This window comes from Heloderma suspectum, chromosome 9 (assembly GCF_057233095.1).
Source record: "Heloderma suspectum isolate Gila_16-S chromosome 9, 16-S_ref, whole genome shotgun sequence".
Lineage (NCBI taxonomy): Eukaryota > Metazoa > Chordata > Lepidosauria > Squamata > Helodermatidae > Heloderma > Heloderma suspectum.
Window position 1 is genome coordinate 22,654,406 of NC_139466.1, and position 14,954 is coordinate 22,669,359.

General features: G+C 43.1%; 1 protein-coding gene across 20 annotated transcripts in view; it reads left to right on the top strand.

Moving 5' to 3' along the window:
• Window positions 1–14,954, top strand: part of DIAPH2 (diaphanous related formin 2) — a 503,126-nt gene that overhangs the window by 195,049 nt on the left and 293,123 nt on the right. The window contains exon 24 of one of the 20 annotated variants that reach the window (XM_084813818.1): window positions 989–6,182. The exons of the other annotated variants lie outside the window; for them this stretch is intronic. Coding sequence (XP_084669944.1) covers window positions 989–1,020 — 32 coding nt within the window. The 3' untranslated portion in view covers window positions 1,021–6,182. Of the gene's footprint in view, window positions 1–988; window positions 6,183–14,954 lie in introns of those variants that run through there. 20 annotated transcript variants of the gene reach the window in all.

Below are 14,954 nucleotides of genomic sequence, written 5' to 3' on the forward strand. Positions count from 1 at the left end.
TTAAAATGGATCTAGATAATCCATTTCATTCAAGAGTGCCTGAAGCTGTCCTGCAACCACCCACTCAAGCATCTTGCCCAGGAAGGGGATGTTGGCCACTGGCCTATAATTGTTAACGTCCTCCGGGTCCAGGTTAGGCTTTTTCAGGAGTGGTCTGATTACTGCCTCTTTTAAAGAGGCTGGCACCACTCCCTCTCTCAAGGAAGAATTTACAACCTCCTGGACCCAGCCAGACATCCTCTCCTTGTTTGATGTAATAAGCCATGAAGTGCAAGGGTCAAGCACAGAAGTGGTCGATCGGACTTGGCCAAGCCCCTTGTCCGCATCCTCAGGCCTCAGTAACTGAAACTCATCCAATAAAACTGGACCAGATGGTGCTCGGAATGCCTCTCCCAATGGAACTGTGTTAATGGTGGTGTCCAATTCATGACGAATCTGAGCGACTTTGTCTTCAAAGTGCCATGCAAACTCATCACAATGTGCAACCGAGGGTTCCAAAGTCACTCTAGTTAAATGACTGTTGGAAGACTGAGGATATGTTTACTACCACTCTCTCCTCCCCGCTCTCAGTCTCATCCTTTAAACAGATAGTACAGTCAGTTTTGGAGTAGCCTGTTGCTGTTACTTTTCTGATAGGCAGAAATAGATGAGTCCTGTTCCAACTCAGTGCAATCTGGGATAGACACTATATTTCTTCTCAATATGAGGTCAAAGCAGAGAGGAAGAGCCGTAGGTTTATCCCCAGTGAAGGGAACCATACATAAATGACACACTATAACTTAAATAGCAGTAATGAAAAGCTATATTTAACAGCATTTGATTACTGAAGCTTTACACGTGAGCATTTCTTATACTGAGTGTGTTGCCTGTTGGTTTGCCACGATCCTGAGCTTCACCGGCTTTCTGTGGTACATGTTGCACATCCATGTAGGTGGTGACTACACACATGCTATTGATCTTCTAGTTTTTGATCATGCTTTATGAACAGGATGGCAGTGTGGAACTGACGTGGCCACTTAAGAAGTACAAACATTGTGAACTGGGTTCATGAAAGTAGGAAGACTGGGAAGAAGAGGTAAGGATGTCTTATGAGTGAAACCCATGATTTATGGAGATGTGCTTTATGTGATGTGAAACCTTCTGGTGCAGAAATTATAAAGGAGAAAAAATAATTTATCTGTTAGCTTCATCTAAAATTTTGTCCATATCATGGATGTTCTAGATGAAAACACAGTTCAGTAATTTGTATATACCACTTAAGTCTCCTTTTGAGTTGGCGGGGATATAGTGCTGTTGGAATTTGAATAAGTATTGACTTAATTCAGAGCCAGTATATGCATTAGGGGCCGTGGTGGCTTAGTGGTTAAGATGCTGAACTGCAGACCGGAAGGTTGGCAGGACAGCAGTTCGAGACGCGAGTGCTACGTGACGGAGTGGGCTCCCGTCTTCAGTCCCAGCTCCTGCCAACCTAGCAGTTCAAAAGCAAGAAATTGCAAGTAGATAAATAGGTACCGCTTCAGCGGGAAAGGTAACAGCGTTCCGTGCACCTCGGTGTTCAGTCATGCCGGACACATGACCATGGAAGCGCCTTTGGACAGTGCTGGCTCTTCGGCTTAGAAATGGAGATGAGCACCACACCCTAGAGTCGGACACGACTGGTTGGGGACACCTTTACTTTTTTTATATGCATCTTGCCAGTTTTGATTCTTACAGAAAAGTGGATTTTTTTCCTTTGTGTCTCTCTTCTATGAACATGTCCAGTTTGTTTTGTTTTGCTCTTCTCAGTTTTGTGTTGTAAAATTGATTACAGAGCTTGCTGTTAAAATGGGATTCTATTTAACTTATGCTCATTTTTCTAGTTCACTGCATGCTGTACAAACAGAAGACCACACAGCAATATAGATTTCATATAAACACTTGCTGTGTTTCATTTTAATTTCCTGGTAATACAGCAGCTCCAAATATAAATCATCTTATGAGAGCAGGAAACATTTCTCAGTAAATTATAAGTACTATGCATTTAATTTTGAAATTAAGTTTCATAGGGCATGTGTAGATGTGACACTGCCAGTTGTTGGCCATGGTGTCATTGCTCTCTCTGCCACCCTCTCTTTTCTAGGGTCCAAATATCACCTTCCTTGCCTTTTTTGGTTGCTATATCCCAAAGTTATATATTCTATTTTGTCAGTTCTCTTGATTACGGTTAGACCCATTCAGGTTAAAATACAAAGACACAAATATTAGGACACAAGGCTACAATTTCTTCAATTTAGCTAGTACAGTCAATCAGCTGTATGCATGACCATTATTTAAAGAATTAGCCACCTGTATATGTGGGACCTTATCTGATAGACAGTGGATTACTAATCTTTCATCTGGATGCCCTGGGAAGTTAATCAGAAGACAATAATTTATAAATTATTTTGTTACTTTAATTAATTAGACTAGTAGCCCATCCCACAAACCATAGTTTGAAGTTAGTTTGCAAACCATGGCTGGCAAATCATCTGTCGTTTGGCATAATGTCTGAATAGACAAGCCATAGTTGCATCTGTATCTCTGCCTTCAAAGGCCACTACACCATAGAAGTGGAAAAGAGAAACTGACAAGCAGATCTCAATCAGGATTGGCCTGATTGTACATTTGGAGGCTCAAATTATGATTTGGGTTCTAAACTATGATTAGGACAATCATGGTTTGGCTCGGTGTTTGAACTGATCTAAAAAAACAGGTTTTGGGGAAACTTGGGGGCAGAAATATTCCATAGTTTATGTAGATTATCATTAATGGTACTGTTCTTTGTGGCTTTTTTATGTTTTCAAAATACATGTTTGGGTATATTCCTCTGGTTATATGTGTGATCGAAAAGAAATAAAACAAAAGAGTCCTCTAGCAACTCTTAGAGTTTTTTCTACAGACTTAACAAGGCTACCTTTGTGGAATGCCTTACCTTAAAAATGCATTGTTTTTCACTGTGCTCAGTGTATCCTTGGAAAGTTTTCTCCTATTTGAAACATTCCATCAAGTAAGATCTTGGGAAAGAAAGCCCTACTCTGCAAACCATCAGTATGACCTGGTTCGCACGTAATGACAACCCAGAGTACAGGTTGAGTATGGGTTGTCGTTAAATTGTGGGTTGTTGTTGAATCGTGGTTTCTTGTTATGTGTGAACCCTGCATTATGGTATGTGTTGTTAACCATGAACAATCCAGAGCTTACAGCCCAACAACAAACCATAGGTCGTCTTCCTGGGCTGTTCATAGTTAACAATCCATAGTTAAACCATAGTGTAGGGTTTGCACCTAACAACCCATGCTCAACCTATACTTAGGGTTGCCCTTACATGTGAACCAGGCCTGACAAGACCGAGGTACTTTTGGTAAGAGACAAGAGGAGGCTGGGGGATGTTGACCTGGTGTTGAATGGGGTACGGCTACCCTTGAAAGACCAGGTCTGCAGCCTTGGGGTCATTTTGGACTCCCAGCTGTCCATGGAGGCTCAGGTGTCAGCTGTGAGCCGGACAGCGCTGTATCAACTCCATCTGATACGGCGGCTGCGCCCCTTCCTTCCCGACCATCTTCTCCCATCGGTAGTACATGCCCTGGTCTCCTCTCGTTTAGACTACTGTAATGCACTCTACGTGGGGTTACCCTTGAAGACTGTTCGGAAACTGCAGCTGGTACAGAACGTGGCGGCTCGCCTGATTAGGGCAGCTGCTGGCGAGATCACATCACTCCAGTGCTGAAGGAGTTGCACTGGTTACCAGTTGTTTTCCAGGCCAAATTCAAGGTGTTGGTTTCGACCTTTAAAACCCTATATGGTTGCGGCCCAGCCTATCTTAAGGAGCGCCTCCAGCAGCACCAGACAGGCCGCTTAACAAGATCAGCCTTGGATGGCCTTCTCTCTGTCCCATCAGCCAGGACAGCTAGACTGGTGGAGACGAGGGAGAGGGCCTTTTCTGTGGTGGCCCCCACTCTGCGGAACTCCCTCACTAGGGAACTCCGTCATGCCCCCTCTTTAATGAGCTTCCGTCATGCATTAAAAATGTGGCTGTTCAGGCAGGCATTTGGGGTGGGTTAGGGTATTTTAGAAAATGTTTTTATTGTAGAATTTTATTGTTTTAAACTGTTTTTATTGTATGTTGTGCATCGCCCAGGGTGGCTGGGTGACCAGCCAGATGGGTGATTGATAAATTTAATAATAAATAAATAAATAAATAAATAAATAAATAAAAGAAGTAAAATTTGTTGTGATTCAGAGTGGGATACTTTTCAGCTATGGTAGCACAGTTGTGGGGTTTCTTTCCCATAGTGGTCCATCACCCTCCAATCTTACGTATATTCAGAAGGCAATGTGAAGATTAAAAAAAAATCAGATAAGTATATTTGAGGTAGCTTGTTTTATTATTTTCTTCTGATTTTGAGGGATAGATTAATTGCTTTGTCTTTTATTAAGTTTATGTTGTTTTAGTGAGTTACATTTCAGGATTTATGATTACAGTGCTCATGAGTCTCTCACTACCATAAACTATTAGTTAATGTGGATTATTTTTTTTGTCCTTGCACAATCTATGAAATGCCTGTCTGCCTATCTCTCTTTTAAGTCATTTGGCAGGTTTTAGCTTCTGGAACATTTCAAACTCTGTCTACATGTATCCATTTGGGTTGAATTAGCTTAATCTTGCTTGAATCTGGATAGCATTGATAAGCAATTTGAAGGACTTCAAGTTAAAACAGTTGAAAGAATGTTACTTCTAGGACTTTATCTTCTTCCTCCTCCTCCTTTGGCCTACTTGTATCTTGTTAAGTTGCTAAATCTCCATGAACGTAGCAGGGGTATTATACTTCTCGGATCTTAATTTTGCTGTAAGGCTGTTCCATGCCAAAATAAGCTACCACAATTTATTTCCTGTTCCCATTGCCTGGCACTGTTTGATAACCTTGAGTTTATAAGTCAACTTGAGATATTGTAGAGCATATGGATAAAATACAAGGTAACTCCTATGTACCCCTTGCTTTACTCATTGGAGGAACACATGAAATAACCCCAATTCTAGGTAATATTTTAACACAGTTGTTCCTCTCCCCAACCCCAATTATTTCCCTTAGGTTGGAACTGGATAAAGCTGTCTTTTGTGAATATAATGGTAACTAGTTTTGTTTGTTTATCCATTCATTTTTGTTTATCTTGATCTTATTTAGGAAAACATATCCTACCATTCCATATCATAGATACCAAAAGGGAGCTAACAATATAAGACCCCCCTTATTTAAAAGCAATCAACAAATACATCAAAAACAACTAAAACAAGACCTAATGCTGACACAAGGGCAGCTGAAATACAGATCAAGCCAAATGAAATTAAATGTGTGCTGTAATAAAGGAGTCATAGAATCATAGAATCATAGAATAGTAGGGTTGGAAGGGGCCTACAAGGCCATCGAGTCCAACCCCCTGCTCAATGCAGGAAAGGGGCTAGATAGAGTCTTCCTACGGTGGTGAAAAAACAACAAGAAAGGGGCTAGGTAGATTTCCCAGGGCAGGGACCTTCACAAAATCTTCCTGACAAACTTCTTCAGGGTTTGAGGTGGGATATGCAAAAGAGTCTGAGCTGAGTTTAGAGGATGGGATGAGGATGCTGAAAACAGTTAAACCAGTTATAATAGTTAGGGAATTGCAATACAATTTGAAAGATGGGTAAAGTGAGGAAATGACCTGGTTGGTGGAAAAAGGGGATCACAGAAGGTGCATTTTTTAGTGCTTTATTAATAACATTGTCTGCATTTTTCCCTAAGCCAGTTCTTTTGCTTGCCTTCCACCCCAACTATTTTTAATACACTCTGAGTTGTGGCCAGCTTACTATTTATTTAATCAATCTATCTGTTCATTGAAATATTTCTATACCATCTAGGTCAGCCTTAATATGCATGGGGCACATTAACTTATACCCAAGCAGTTTCTTTGTTTCCACACAGTGCAAAATGAGATATTTATCGTTTTATTAATCGGTTGTAGAATTTGAAGGGACTAGGAGAATCTGCTATCCTGCATTCCCTATCCTCCATTCAGCCTATGCCTATGGCACAATGTGGCTTGGATTGCAGTGATCAAGTATATAGTAGAAAGCTGCTTTACAGAGAACTCACTGAAATGAGTAAAGAATATGCTGCAAAGGGGGGGGGGGAACAAAACAATAATAAAAACAAACAAACAAACAGGGTAACTAGCCATTCTACTAATCCCAAGTTTGCTTTCCTTAAAATATGACATACAAAATGCTGTGGATCAGCATAGCCCTACCTTCACCAAACTGTATGCTTTTTGAATGCAGTAACATGTCACAGAGCCAGCGTAGTGTAGTGGCTAGAGTGTTGGACTGGGAGCCGGGAGATCTAGTCCCCACTTGGCCATGGAAGTTCACTGGGTGACTTTGGGCCTGTCACAGACTCCCAGTCCAACCTATCTTGCAGGGTTGTTGTTGTGAGGATAAAATGGAGAGGAGGAGGGGGATAATGTAAGCCGCCTTTGGTGCCTTACAAGAGGAGAAAAGGCAGGATATAAATGCAATAAATAAATAAAAATAATTAAGAAGCAATGGGTGTTGCTTAGTATTAAAGCATCAACCAATATTGGGCTCAGTAATGTATGTATATAATCAAAATTTGGGTGCCTGAGTTGGGTGGAATCTATCTCCGCTGTGTCAACCTGTTCAGCAGCAGTAGAGGCTTGAGGGCTGGCAAAGTGGTGTTGCTGTGATCTATAAGAATTCTATCTCATTCTCCAGGTATCTTGTCCAGTAGGGTTCCTGTTTTGACTGATTGTGTCTTATGTTGAGCAATTGGGACAGATTGCCCAGCACATTCTGCTGGTGTATTGCACACCCTGTTGCCTGGCATGCTGTCTGCCTGAGGTGGTGTGGAGGCCCCCCCCAGATGTTAGTCTTGGGGGACCTCAATATTCATGCCAAGATTTACTTGGCAGGGGCAGCACACAGCTTCATGGCTACTATGGCAGACATGGTGAGGCTTTCTCAACATGTTATTGTCCCAATCCATGTAGCAGGACACATTCTTGACTTTTGTTTTCTCAATCGGACGGAGAGTTTGGTGGTGTGAGAGTGAAGGATTTTACTATTAACACCTTGTCATGGTCATATTACTTCCTGTTGAGGCTTTTCCTTGCTGCAGTTTTGGAAGACCAGTTAGGATGATCTGCCCCAGGAGGCTTTTGGAATCCACTCGACCTTGGAGAGTTTCCAGCTTGCACTTCTGTTAATGGCCTGGTTACTTTATGGAATGCAGAGATGACTCTGGCAGTTATTTATATATTTATTTATTTCAAATATTTATGCCATCCCCAAGAGATGTAAAAAAAAGAAATGAGAAAGAAATGAGAATGTACAATTTATGGGTTATCACAGTTGAACAGGTGTCCAGCATTACTTTGTGAAGCTGTTGTGCTGTCATAAACTATGGTATCAATCAAAAGTAGCCTTGAAGAGGAAGTTCTTCAAAGCATACCTAAATGCTAGAGTAGAACAGGTAATGTGTAGGCCTGTTAGAAATGTAGGTCTACTGGAAGAGAGTTCCAAAGACTTTGAACAACCACGTAGAAGGCCCTGTCTTCTGCATGCAGACATTGCTGATCTTAACAGTGGGTACCCGAGAAGAACTCCCTTAGTTGATACTATCACACCTAGGCACCCTGTTTCTGCTGAGCAGAGCCTGGTCAAATCCTAGATATTCCGGAGAGCTGAGGGCAATGAAGCTAGGAAGACACAAGTGGCACAAGATGCCTAGTGAATCTGATAAAACAGTAAGTCAGTTATCAATTCTACTCAGTGGCTGTGTATTGACAAATAACCAGTTTCTTTCTGACGCCATTGCATCCTTACAGTGCTATCAGCAGGACTTTTCTTGAGTGGTTTTGAGTGTTCTGCAATCTGGCCCATCTAGTCATGTTCCAGAACCATCATAGTCCCCCTGTGGCACATTTACAAAAGAGATTGAGGATCACATCACTCACTTTTGTCATGATTTAACAACCAACTCAGTTTTTGCTTTTCATCTAATTCAGATGAAGTTGTGGAAATGTTAAATCAGTGAGGGCTAATAAATTGCAACTCACGCCAGACAAGGCAAATGTACTGTAGGTAAGTGGTTCATCTGCCCAAGCAAGTGATGGTCATCTTGTGCTAGACAGGGTTGTGCTGTCCTTAAAATAACAGGTTTGTAGGTTGGGGGTGTTTCTTGATCCATCCTTATTACTAGAACTACACATTGCTTCTGTGTCTCAGGGTCTCTTCACCAGCTTAGGCTTCTATGCCAGCCATGACCCTATCTGGACAGAGGTAGATAGGCCTCAGTTATCCATGCTCAGGTAGCCTCCAGGTTAGACTACTGTAATGTGCTAGATGTGACTTTGAAGAATGTTTAGAAACTAATTAGTGCAGAATGCAACTATATATCAACAGCACTGGCTCCCAGTCTGTTTCCAGGCATAATTCAAAATGCTGGTTATGACTTTTAGTAGCCTTCATAGCTTAGTACTAGTGTATCTGTAGGAGCACCTGTCTCCATATTTACCTACTCATACACTGACATCCTTAATGGAGGGCCTCCTGTGGGTGCCTCTGCCATCTGAGATGGCACAGGTGGTTACTAGAGAGAGTGACTTCTTCATTGTGGCACCCTAGTTGTCCTTTTTTATTTTCCAAGCAAATACCATTTTTTTAAATTTTCCCAAGCTTATTACATGCAATTTTAATTCTGCTAACGGTTTTATCTACTTTTTATAGTTTGGTGACCTTTAGTTTATTATATATTTTGTATTTACATTTTAATTGTTTAAAGGCACAGTCCTATGGCCACTAGAGAGCAGCTAGACGGCCATAGGATTGATCAGTTCCCAGGAACCAACCTCGGAGCCTGTGCTCTGAGGTCAGTTCCCAGGGAACTGCCTCCCCACCCCTCTCCTACTGCCTCATAGAACCATAGAATCATAGAATAGTAGGGTTGGAAGGGGCCCATAAGACCATTGAGTCCAACCCCCTGCTCAGTGCAGGACAAGTCAAAGCATCCCTGACAGATGGCTGTCCAGTTTCATCTTGAATGCCTCCAGTATGGGAGAGCCCTCCCTAGGTAATTGGTTCCATTGTTGTATTGCTCTAACAGTCAGGAAGTTTTACCTGATGTTCAGCCGAAATCTGGCTTCCTGTCACTTGAGCCCATGATTCTGTGTCCTGCACTCTGGGATGATCGAGAAGAGATCCTGGCCTTCCTCTCTGTGACAACCTTTCACGTACTTGAAGAGCGCTATCCTATCTCCCCTCAGTCTTCTCAAGGCTAAACATGCCCAGTTCTTTCCGTCTCTCCTCATAGGGCTTTGTTTCCAGTCCCCTGATCATCTGTGTTGCCCTTCTCTGAACCTCGTAGGTGGCGCAGATCGTCCCTAGGCTCTGTGTTTGTAAGAGCAGCATGGAGCGGGGTAAAAGGGGGTGTTCCTGGGGGCAGGGAGTGTAGAAGTGCTGGTATGACACTTCCTATGCACCTTCCTGCCTCCCCACCCTGCATTCTGATATCCTGTGGCTAGACAGCTGAAATCAGCTGTCTAGCTGCAAATGCAGGGTGGCTGGAATGTGGAGGAGAGGATCCCCTCCACGATCCTCCCGCTGTGATTGGATAGGCAGTAACCTCCAAGTTCGGAGGCGGCCACCTATCCCAATAGGATTGCGCCCTTATTCTTTCAGTAAGCACTGGGATTTTAACTGAGGGGCAGTATAAAAATGTAAAAAAATAAATAAATGTGCAACCATGGTAACTTTTAACACCAAGATTGTTCAGGGCTTTGTGAATATAAAACTATGGGATATGTATATTTTATAGAGATATTCGTGCCACACTCATCTCCCCACTGATGAATCAGTTTCCGGGATGTACAGGACAACAATATACCTACGTATTGTCTGACACTAATTCGACATTTACATATAGTGTCGCCAAATTTTTTGCGGCCACGATAGGTGTTGGAAGAAGGATGCTGAGGGAGCTCGGACTTACCTAGCTGGATGAAAGACAAAGTCTGTAGAGTAATGCCACTCACCCAATATGGCTGATACGCATTATATTAGTACTACACTGTGTTGAAGTGTCTATTAATTTAATTGGGGATATATGGCTGATAATTTTAATGTAGTTCCTTTTTTGAGCTGGTCTTTGACCGTAATAAAATTTTATTTTATTCTATTCTAAACTATGGGATATAATCCAGGATCATGAAATTCAAGAAGAGTTTTGCTATTGACATGAATATGATGTAGATTGTCCTTATAAATTCAATAGTGTGTTAATCAACACTATTTTCTTATTTAATGCTCCTTGGATTTAAATTGTATTAAAAAGGAGGAGAGATACATTCCTTAGAAACCTAGAGACTTCAGACACAGAAAATACATATTCATAAATAATACATGATATATAGAAAAAAAGGAGATAATTAATTTTTAAAGTTTGCTGATATAAGTATGCCTGTATTTTTGTTCATTAACAACACTTTTTCTTTCTAACTGAAATGAGTTTCTGAAAGTAGCCTAAGGTAAATTCTAAGACTGTCAGTTCCACTCCAAAGCATTGCATTGCATTTGTTATGTGTGAATCCCACTTTGTTTGAAGATTTTAAAAGAAGTCACTTTACTTGTCAGATAATGTGCTCAGTACTTACTGTCTCATTTTTAGGGGACAGGGTGAAGAGAATGCCCTTTATCTATGCTTGGTTGCCCCTTCTCTTCTTCCAGCCTAGAAATACTTGGATGCTTAGGAGTTAATACATTGGTTTTGTACCACTTGTGCTAACATTTTGTACAACTTGTGCTTGTCACCTCCTGTCTTTTAAAAAAGATAGGGTGAGACCTGAATTAGTGTGCTATGCAAACTCTGATAAGAGAGGAAACAAGGAGTATAGTGACTTACTTTATATTTTAGCAAGATAATAGCGTGGATTAAGCTGGTACGTGGCAAAATAGAAAGTCTGCACAATACTTTATTGCATAAATTGAAGTAAGAACTAAAATTCAATTATTCTACTACACCCCTATCTCCCAGGTTAGTCAAGTTTAAGCTCTATGTGGAACTAAGTATGTGTAACCCCCAGCCATCTTCTGGGAAAGTTAAAAAATATATGTATTTGGAGGAAACACACTTAGATTTACTGTGTGTGTGTGTGTGTTCATCATCTCACAAACGCTCTGGCCACTATGTACCAGGTAGAGGCCAAATAATTGCCTGACTGCCTGCCTTGCCCTGGCCTGCCCTGCCCGCCTGCCTGCTTTTTGTTTGTTTGTAGAGGAGATAGGGAACTTTGTGTTGCCACTTCTGCTATGCTGAAGCAATAGCATAGCATTTGAATGGTTTGGTGGTAAAAGTAAGCTAACATCTGTTATGACTGTGAGTTGTATTTTATTACTTAGCACACGTTTATCCTGTCCTTTCTCCAGAGAGTTCAGAATTGCCCTTCCTTTTTCAGTCTTCCCAATAGCCCTGTGAATTGGGCTAGATTAAGAGAGAGTGATTGGAGCAAGGTAACCCAGTAAGCTTTGTGACTGAGTAAGGGATTGAATCTTGGTCTGCCAAGTTTTAACCCAGTACTATAGCCACTAAACCATACTAGCTATGTATAACTACACTGAAATTAGTTTCTTGCCTCCATCTTGTTTGGAAAAGTAACAACATGCTTAGATCTAAACTTAAATCTTTAGTTTTAAAGATTTCAGTCAGGGTTCAGGCCAGTTTTTGGCCCAGAAACAGCCTTGGTCACCCTGTATGATGACCTATGTCTGGAGAAAGACAGGGGGAGTGTGACCCTGTTGATTCTCCTTGATCTCTTGGTGGCTTTCAGTACCATCAACCATGCTATCCTTCGGGGACGGCTCTCTGAGCTGGGAGTGGGAGGCACTGCATTGCGGTGGTTTTGCTCCTACTTGGAGGGTCGGCTCTAGAAGGTGGTGCTTGGGGAACACTGCTTGGGCCCGTGGATTGTCCAATATGGGGTTCCGTAGGGGTCAGTTTTGTCTCGCATGCTGTTCAACATCTACATGAAACTGTTGAGTGTGGTCATGTGGAGTTTGGAGGCATGTTGTCATCGGTATGCTGATGAAAAGGAGCTCTATTTCTCCTTTTCATCTTCTTCAAGTGAGGTCGTGGATGTGCTGAATCAGTGCCTTGCTGCGACAATGAACTGGATGAGGGCTAATAAACTGAAGCTCAACAGCATCTCAGACAAGACTGAGATGCTGTTGGTGGGTGGTTTTTCTGACCGGATGGAGGGTGTTCAACCTGTTCTGGATGGGGTTGCACTCCCCCTGAAGGCTCAGGTCTCTAGTTTGGGTGTCCTCCTGGAACTATCTTTGTCACTTGAGGCTCAGGTGGCCTCAGTGGCATGGAGTGCCTTCAACCAACTTTGGTTGGTGGCCCAGCTATGCCCCTGGACAGTGATAACATGGCTTCAGTTATCTGTGCTCTGGTAACCTCCATGTTAGATTACTGCAATAGACTATATGTGGGGCTGCCTTTGAAGATGGTTTGGAAGCTGCAGCTTGTGCAAAATGCAGCGACCAGATTGATAACAGGGACCAGAAGGTCTGAACATATAAGCCCAACTCTGAGCCGCCTGCACTGGCTGCCTATATGCTTCCGAGCTCAATCCAAGGTGCTGGTTATAAAGCCCTACGTGGCTTGGGACCACAATACCTGACAGCATGCCTCTCCCGAAATGAACCTACCCGTATGTAGGGATGGATGAAAGTCCCTTACCTGGTCCCACAGCTTGCTTCGCGGTGGGGGGGAGGCGCTCCGTCCCTCCCCCTGAAATTCTGGGCGGGGTGGGAGGCGCCCCATCCCACCCCACCGAAATTCTGGCTGGGGGGGAGGCGCCCCATCCCTCCCTGCCAAAATTATGGCCGGGGGGGAGCGCCCCGTCTCCCTGGCTGCGAATCCCGTCTCCTGCCGGGATGCAAATGGCGGCGGCCATAGCCACCGCCGTTTGCGTCCCTGCAATCAGCCGTGATAGGCTACGTAAATCCTTACGTAGCCTATCATGGCTGACTTTGGGGGGGGAAGCGCGTATGCAAATGGCGGCGCCCATGGGCGCTTTTTTTTCCCCCCCAAAGTCAGCCGTGATAGGCTACGTAAGGATTTACGTAGCCTATCACGGTGTTTTTTGAAAATCTAGCCGTGATAGGCTACGTAAATCTTTACGTAGCCTATCACGTTTGTTGTTGTTGTTTTTTTACTGGGAAATGGCGGTGGCCGGGAGCCGCCAGGGACATTCGACAAAGGTAAGTCCCATTCCGGGGGGTGGCGGGGGGGTGTGGCGGACCGTTTCTCCACCAATTTCGGGGGTCCTAATGCGTTGGCATTCGGCCTCCCAGAGATTCGTGGAGAAATTCTCCGACATCCCTACCCATATGCTACGTTCAAGATCTAAGGTCCTCCTCCGAGTGCCTCCTCCAAAGGAAGCATGGAAGGCAGCAACAAGGGAGACGGCCTTCTCAGTGGTGCCCCCCCCCCACCTGTGGAGCAAGCTGTCTGATGAGGTCTGCTTGGCGTCAACAGTATTATCTTTTCAGCTCCGGGAAACCTATCTCGTTTCCCTGGCAGTTGGCAGCATATGATGAGTTTTAATTGGTCCTGGATGTGTCTTTAGTTATGACTGACAGTTCAAAGTTGTTTTTAGTTATATGTGGTTGTGTATATTTTTATTAATGACTTTTTTATTAATGACTTGGAGGAGGAGGTACAGGGAATGCTGATCAAATTTGCAGATGACACAAAATTGGACGAGATAGCTAATACCCTGGAAAGACAGAAACAAAATTCAAAGTGATCTTGATAGACTGGAGTGCTGGGCAGAAAACAACAGAATGACATTTAATAGGGGTAAATGCCAATTTCTGCACCTAGGAAAAAGAAACCAAATGCACAGTTACAAGATGAGGGATACGTGGCTCAACAACACTACAAGTGAGAAGGTTCTTGGAATTGTTGTCTATCACAAACTGAATATGAGCCAACAATGTCATGTGGCTGCAAAAAAGGCAAATGCTCTTTTGGGCTGCATTAATAGAAGCATAGTTTCCAAATCCCGGGAAGTACTAGTTCCCCTCTACTCAGCACTGGTTAGGCCTCATCTGGAGTACTGTGTCCAGTTCTGGGTGCCACACTTTAAGAAGGATGCAGACAAATTGGAGAGGGTACAGAGGAGGGCAACAAAGATGATCAGGGGACTGGAAACAAAGCCCTATGAAGAGAGACAGAAAGAACTGGGCATGTTTAGCCTTGAGAAGAGAAGACTGAGGGGAGATATGATAGCGCTGTTCAAGTACTTGAAAGGTTGTCACAGAGAGGAAGGCCAGGATCTCTTCTCGATCATCCCAGAGTGCAGGACACGGAATCATGGGCTCAAGTGACAGGAAGCCAGATTCCGGCTGAACATCAGGAAAAACTTCCTGACTGTTAGAGCAATATGACAATGGAACCAATTACCTAGGGAGGTAGTGGGCTCTCCCACACTGGAGGCGTTCAAGATGAGGCTGGACAGCCATCTGTCAGGGATGCTCTGACTTGGATTCCCGCGTTGAGCAGGGGTTGGACTCCATGGCCTTATAGGCCCCTTCCAACCCTACTATTCTATGAGTCTATGATTCTATATTGTGTGCTTTTTTGTAAATGGCTTTTAAACTTTTTATATTTTATTTAATGTTTTAACTTCTGTAAACTGCCCAGAGAGTTTTGGCTATGGGGCTGTATAGAAACGTTAATAGCAATAACAACAACAATCTGTAGGGTGTACTAGTCTGCTCCAACAGTGAGCTATAATCTGTCTTGCTTGTTAGAGCTTGCTTTTTCTTTTTTCACTGTTCTAAGCAACTTCCATTCTAACTTCCTGTTCTTGATTTTGTT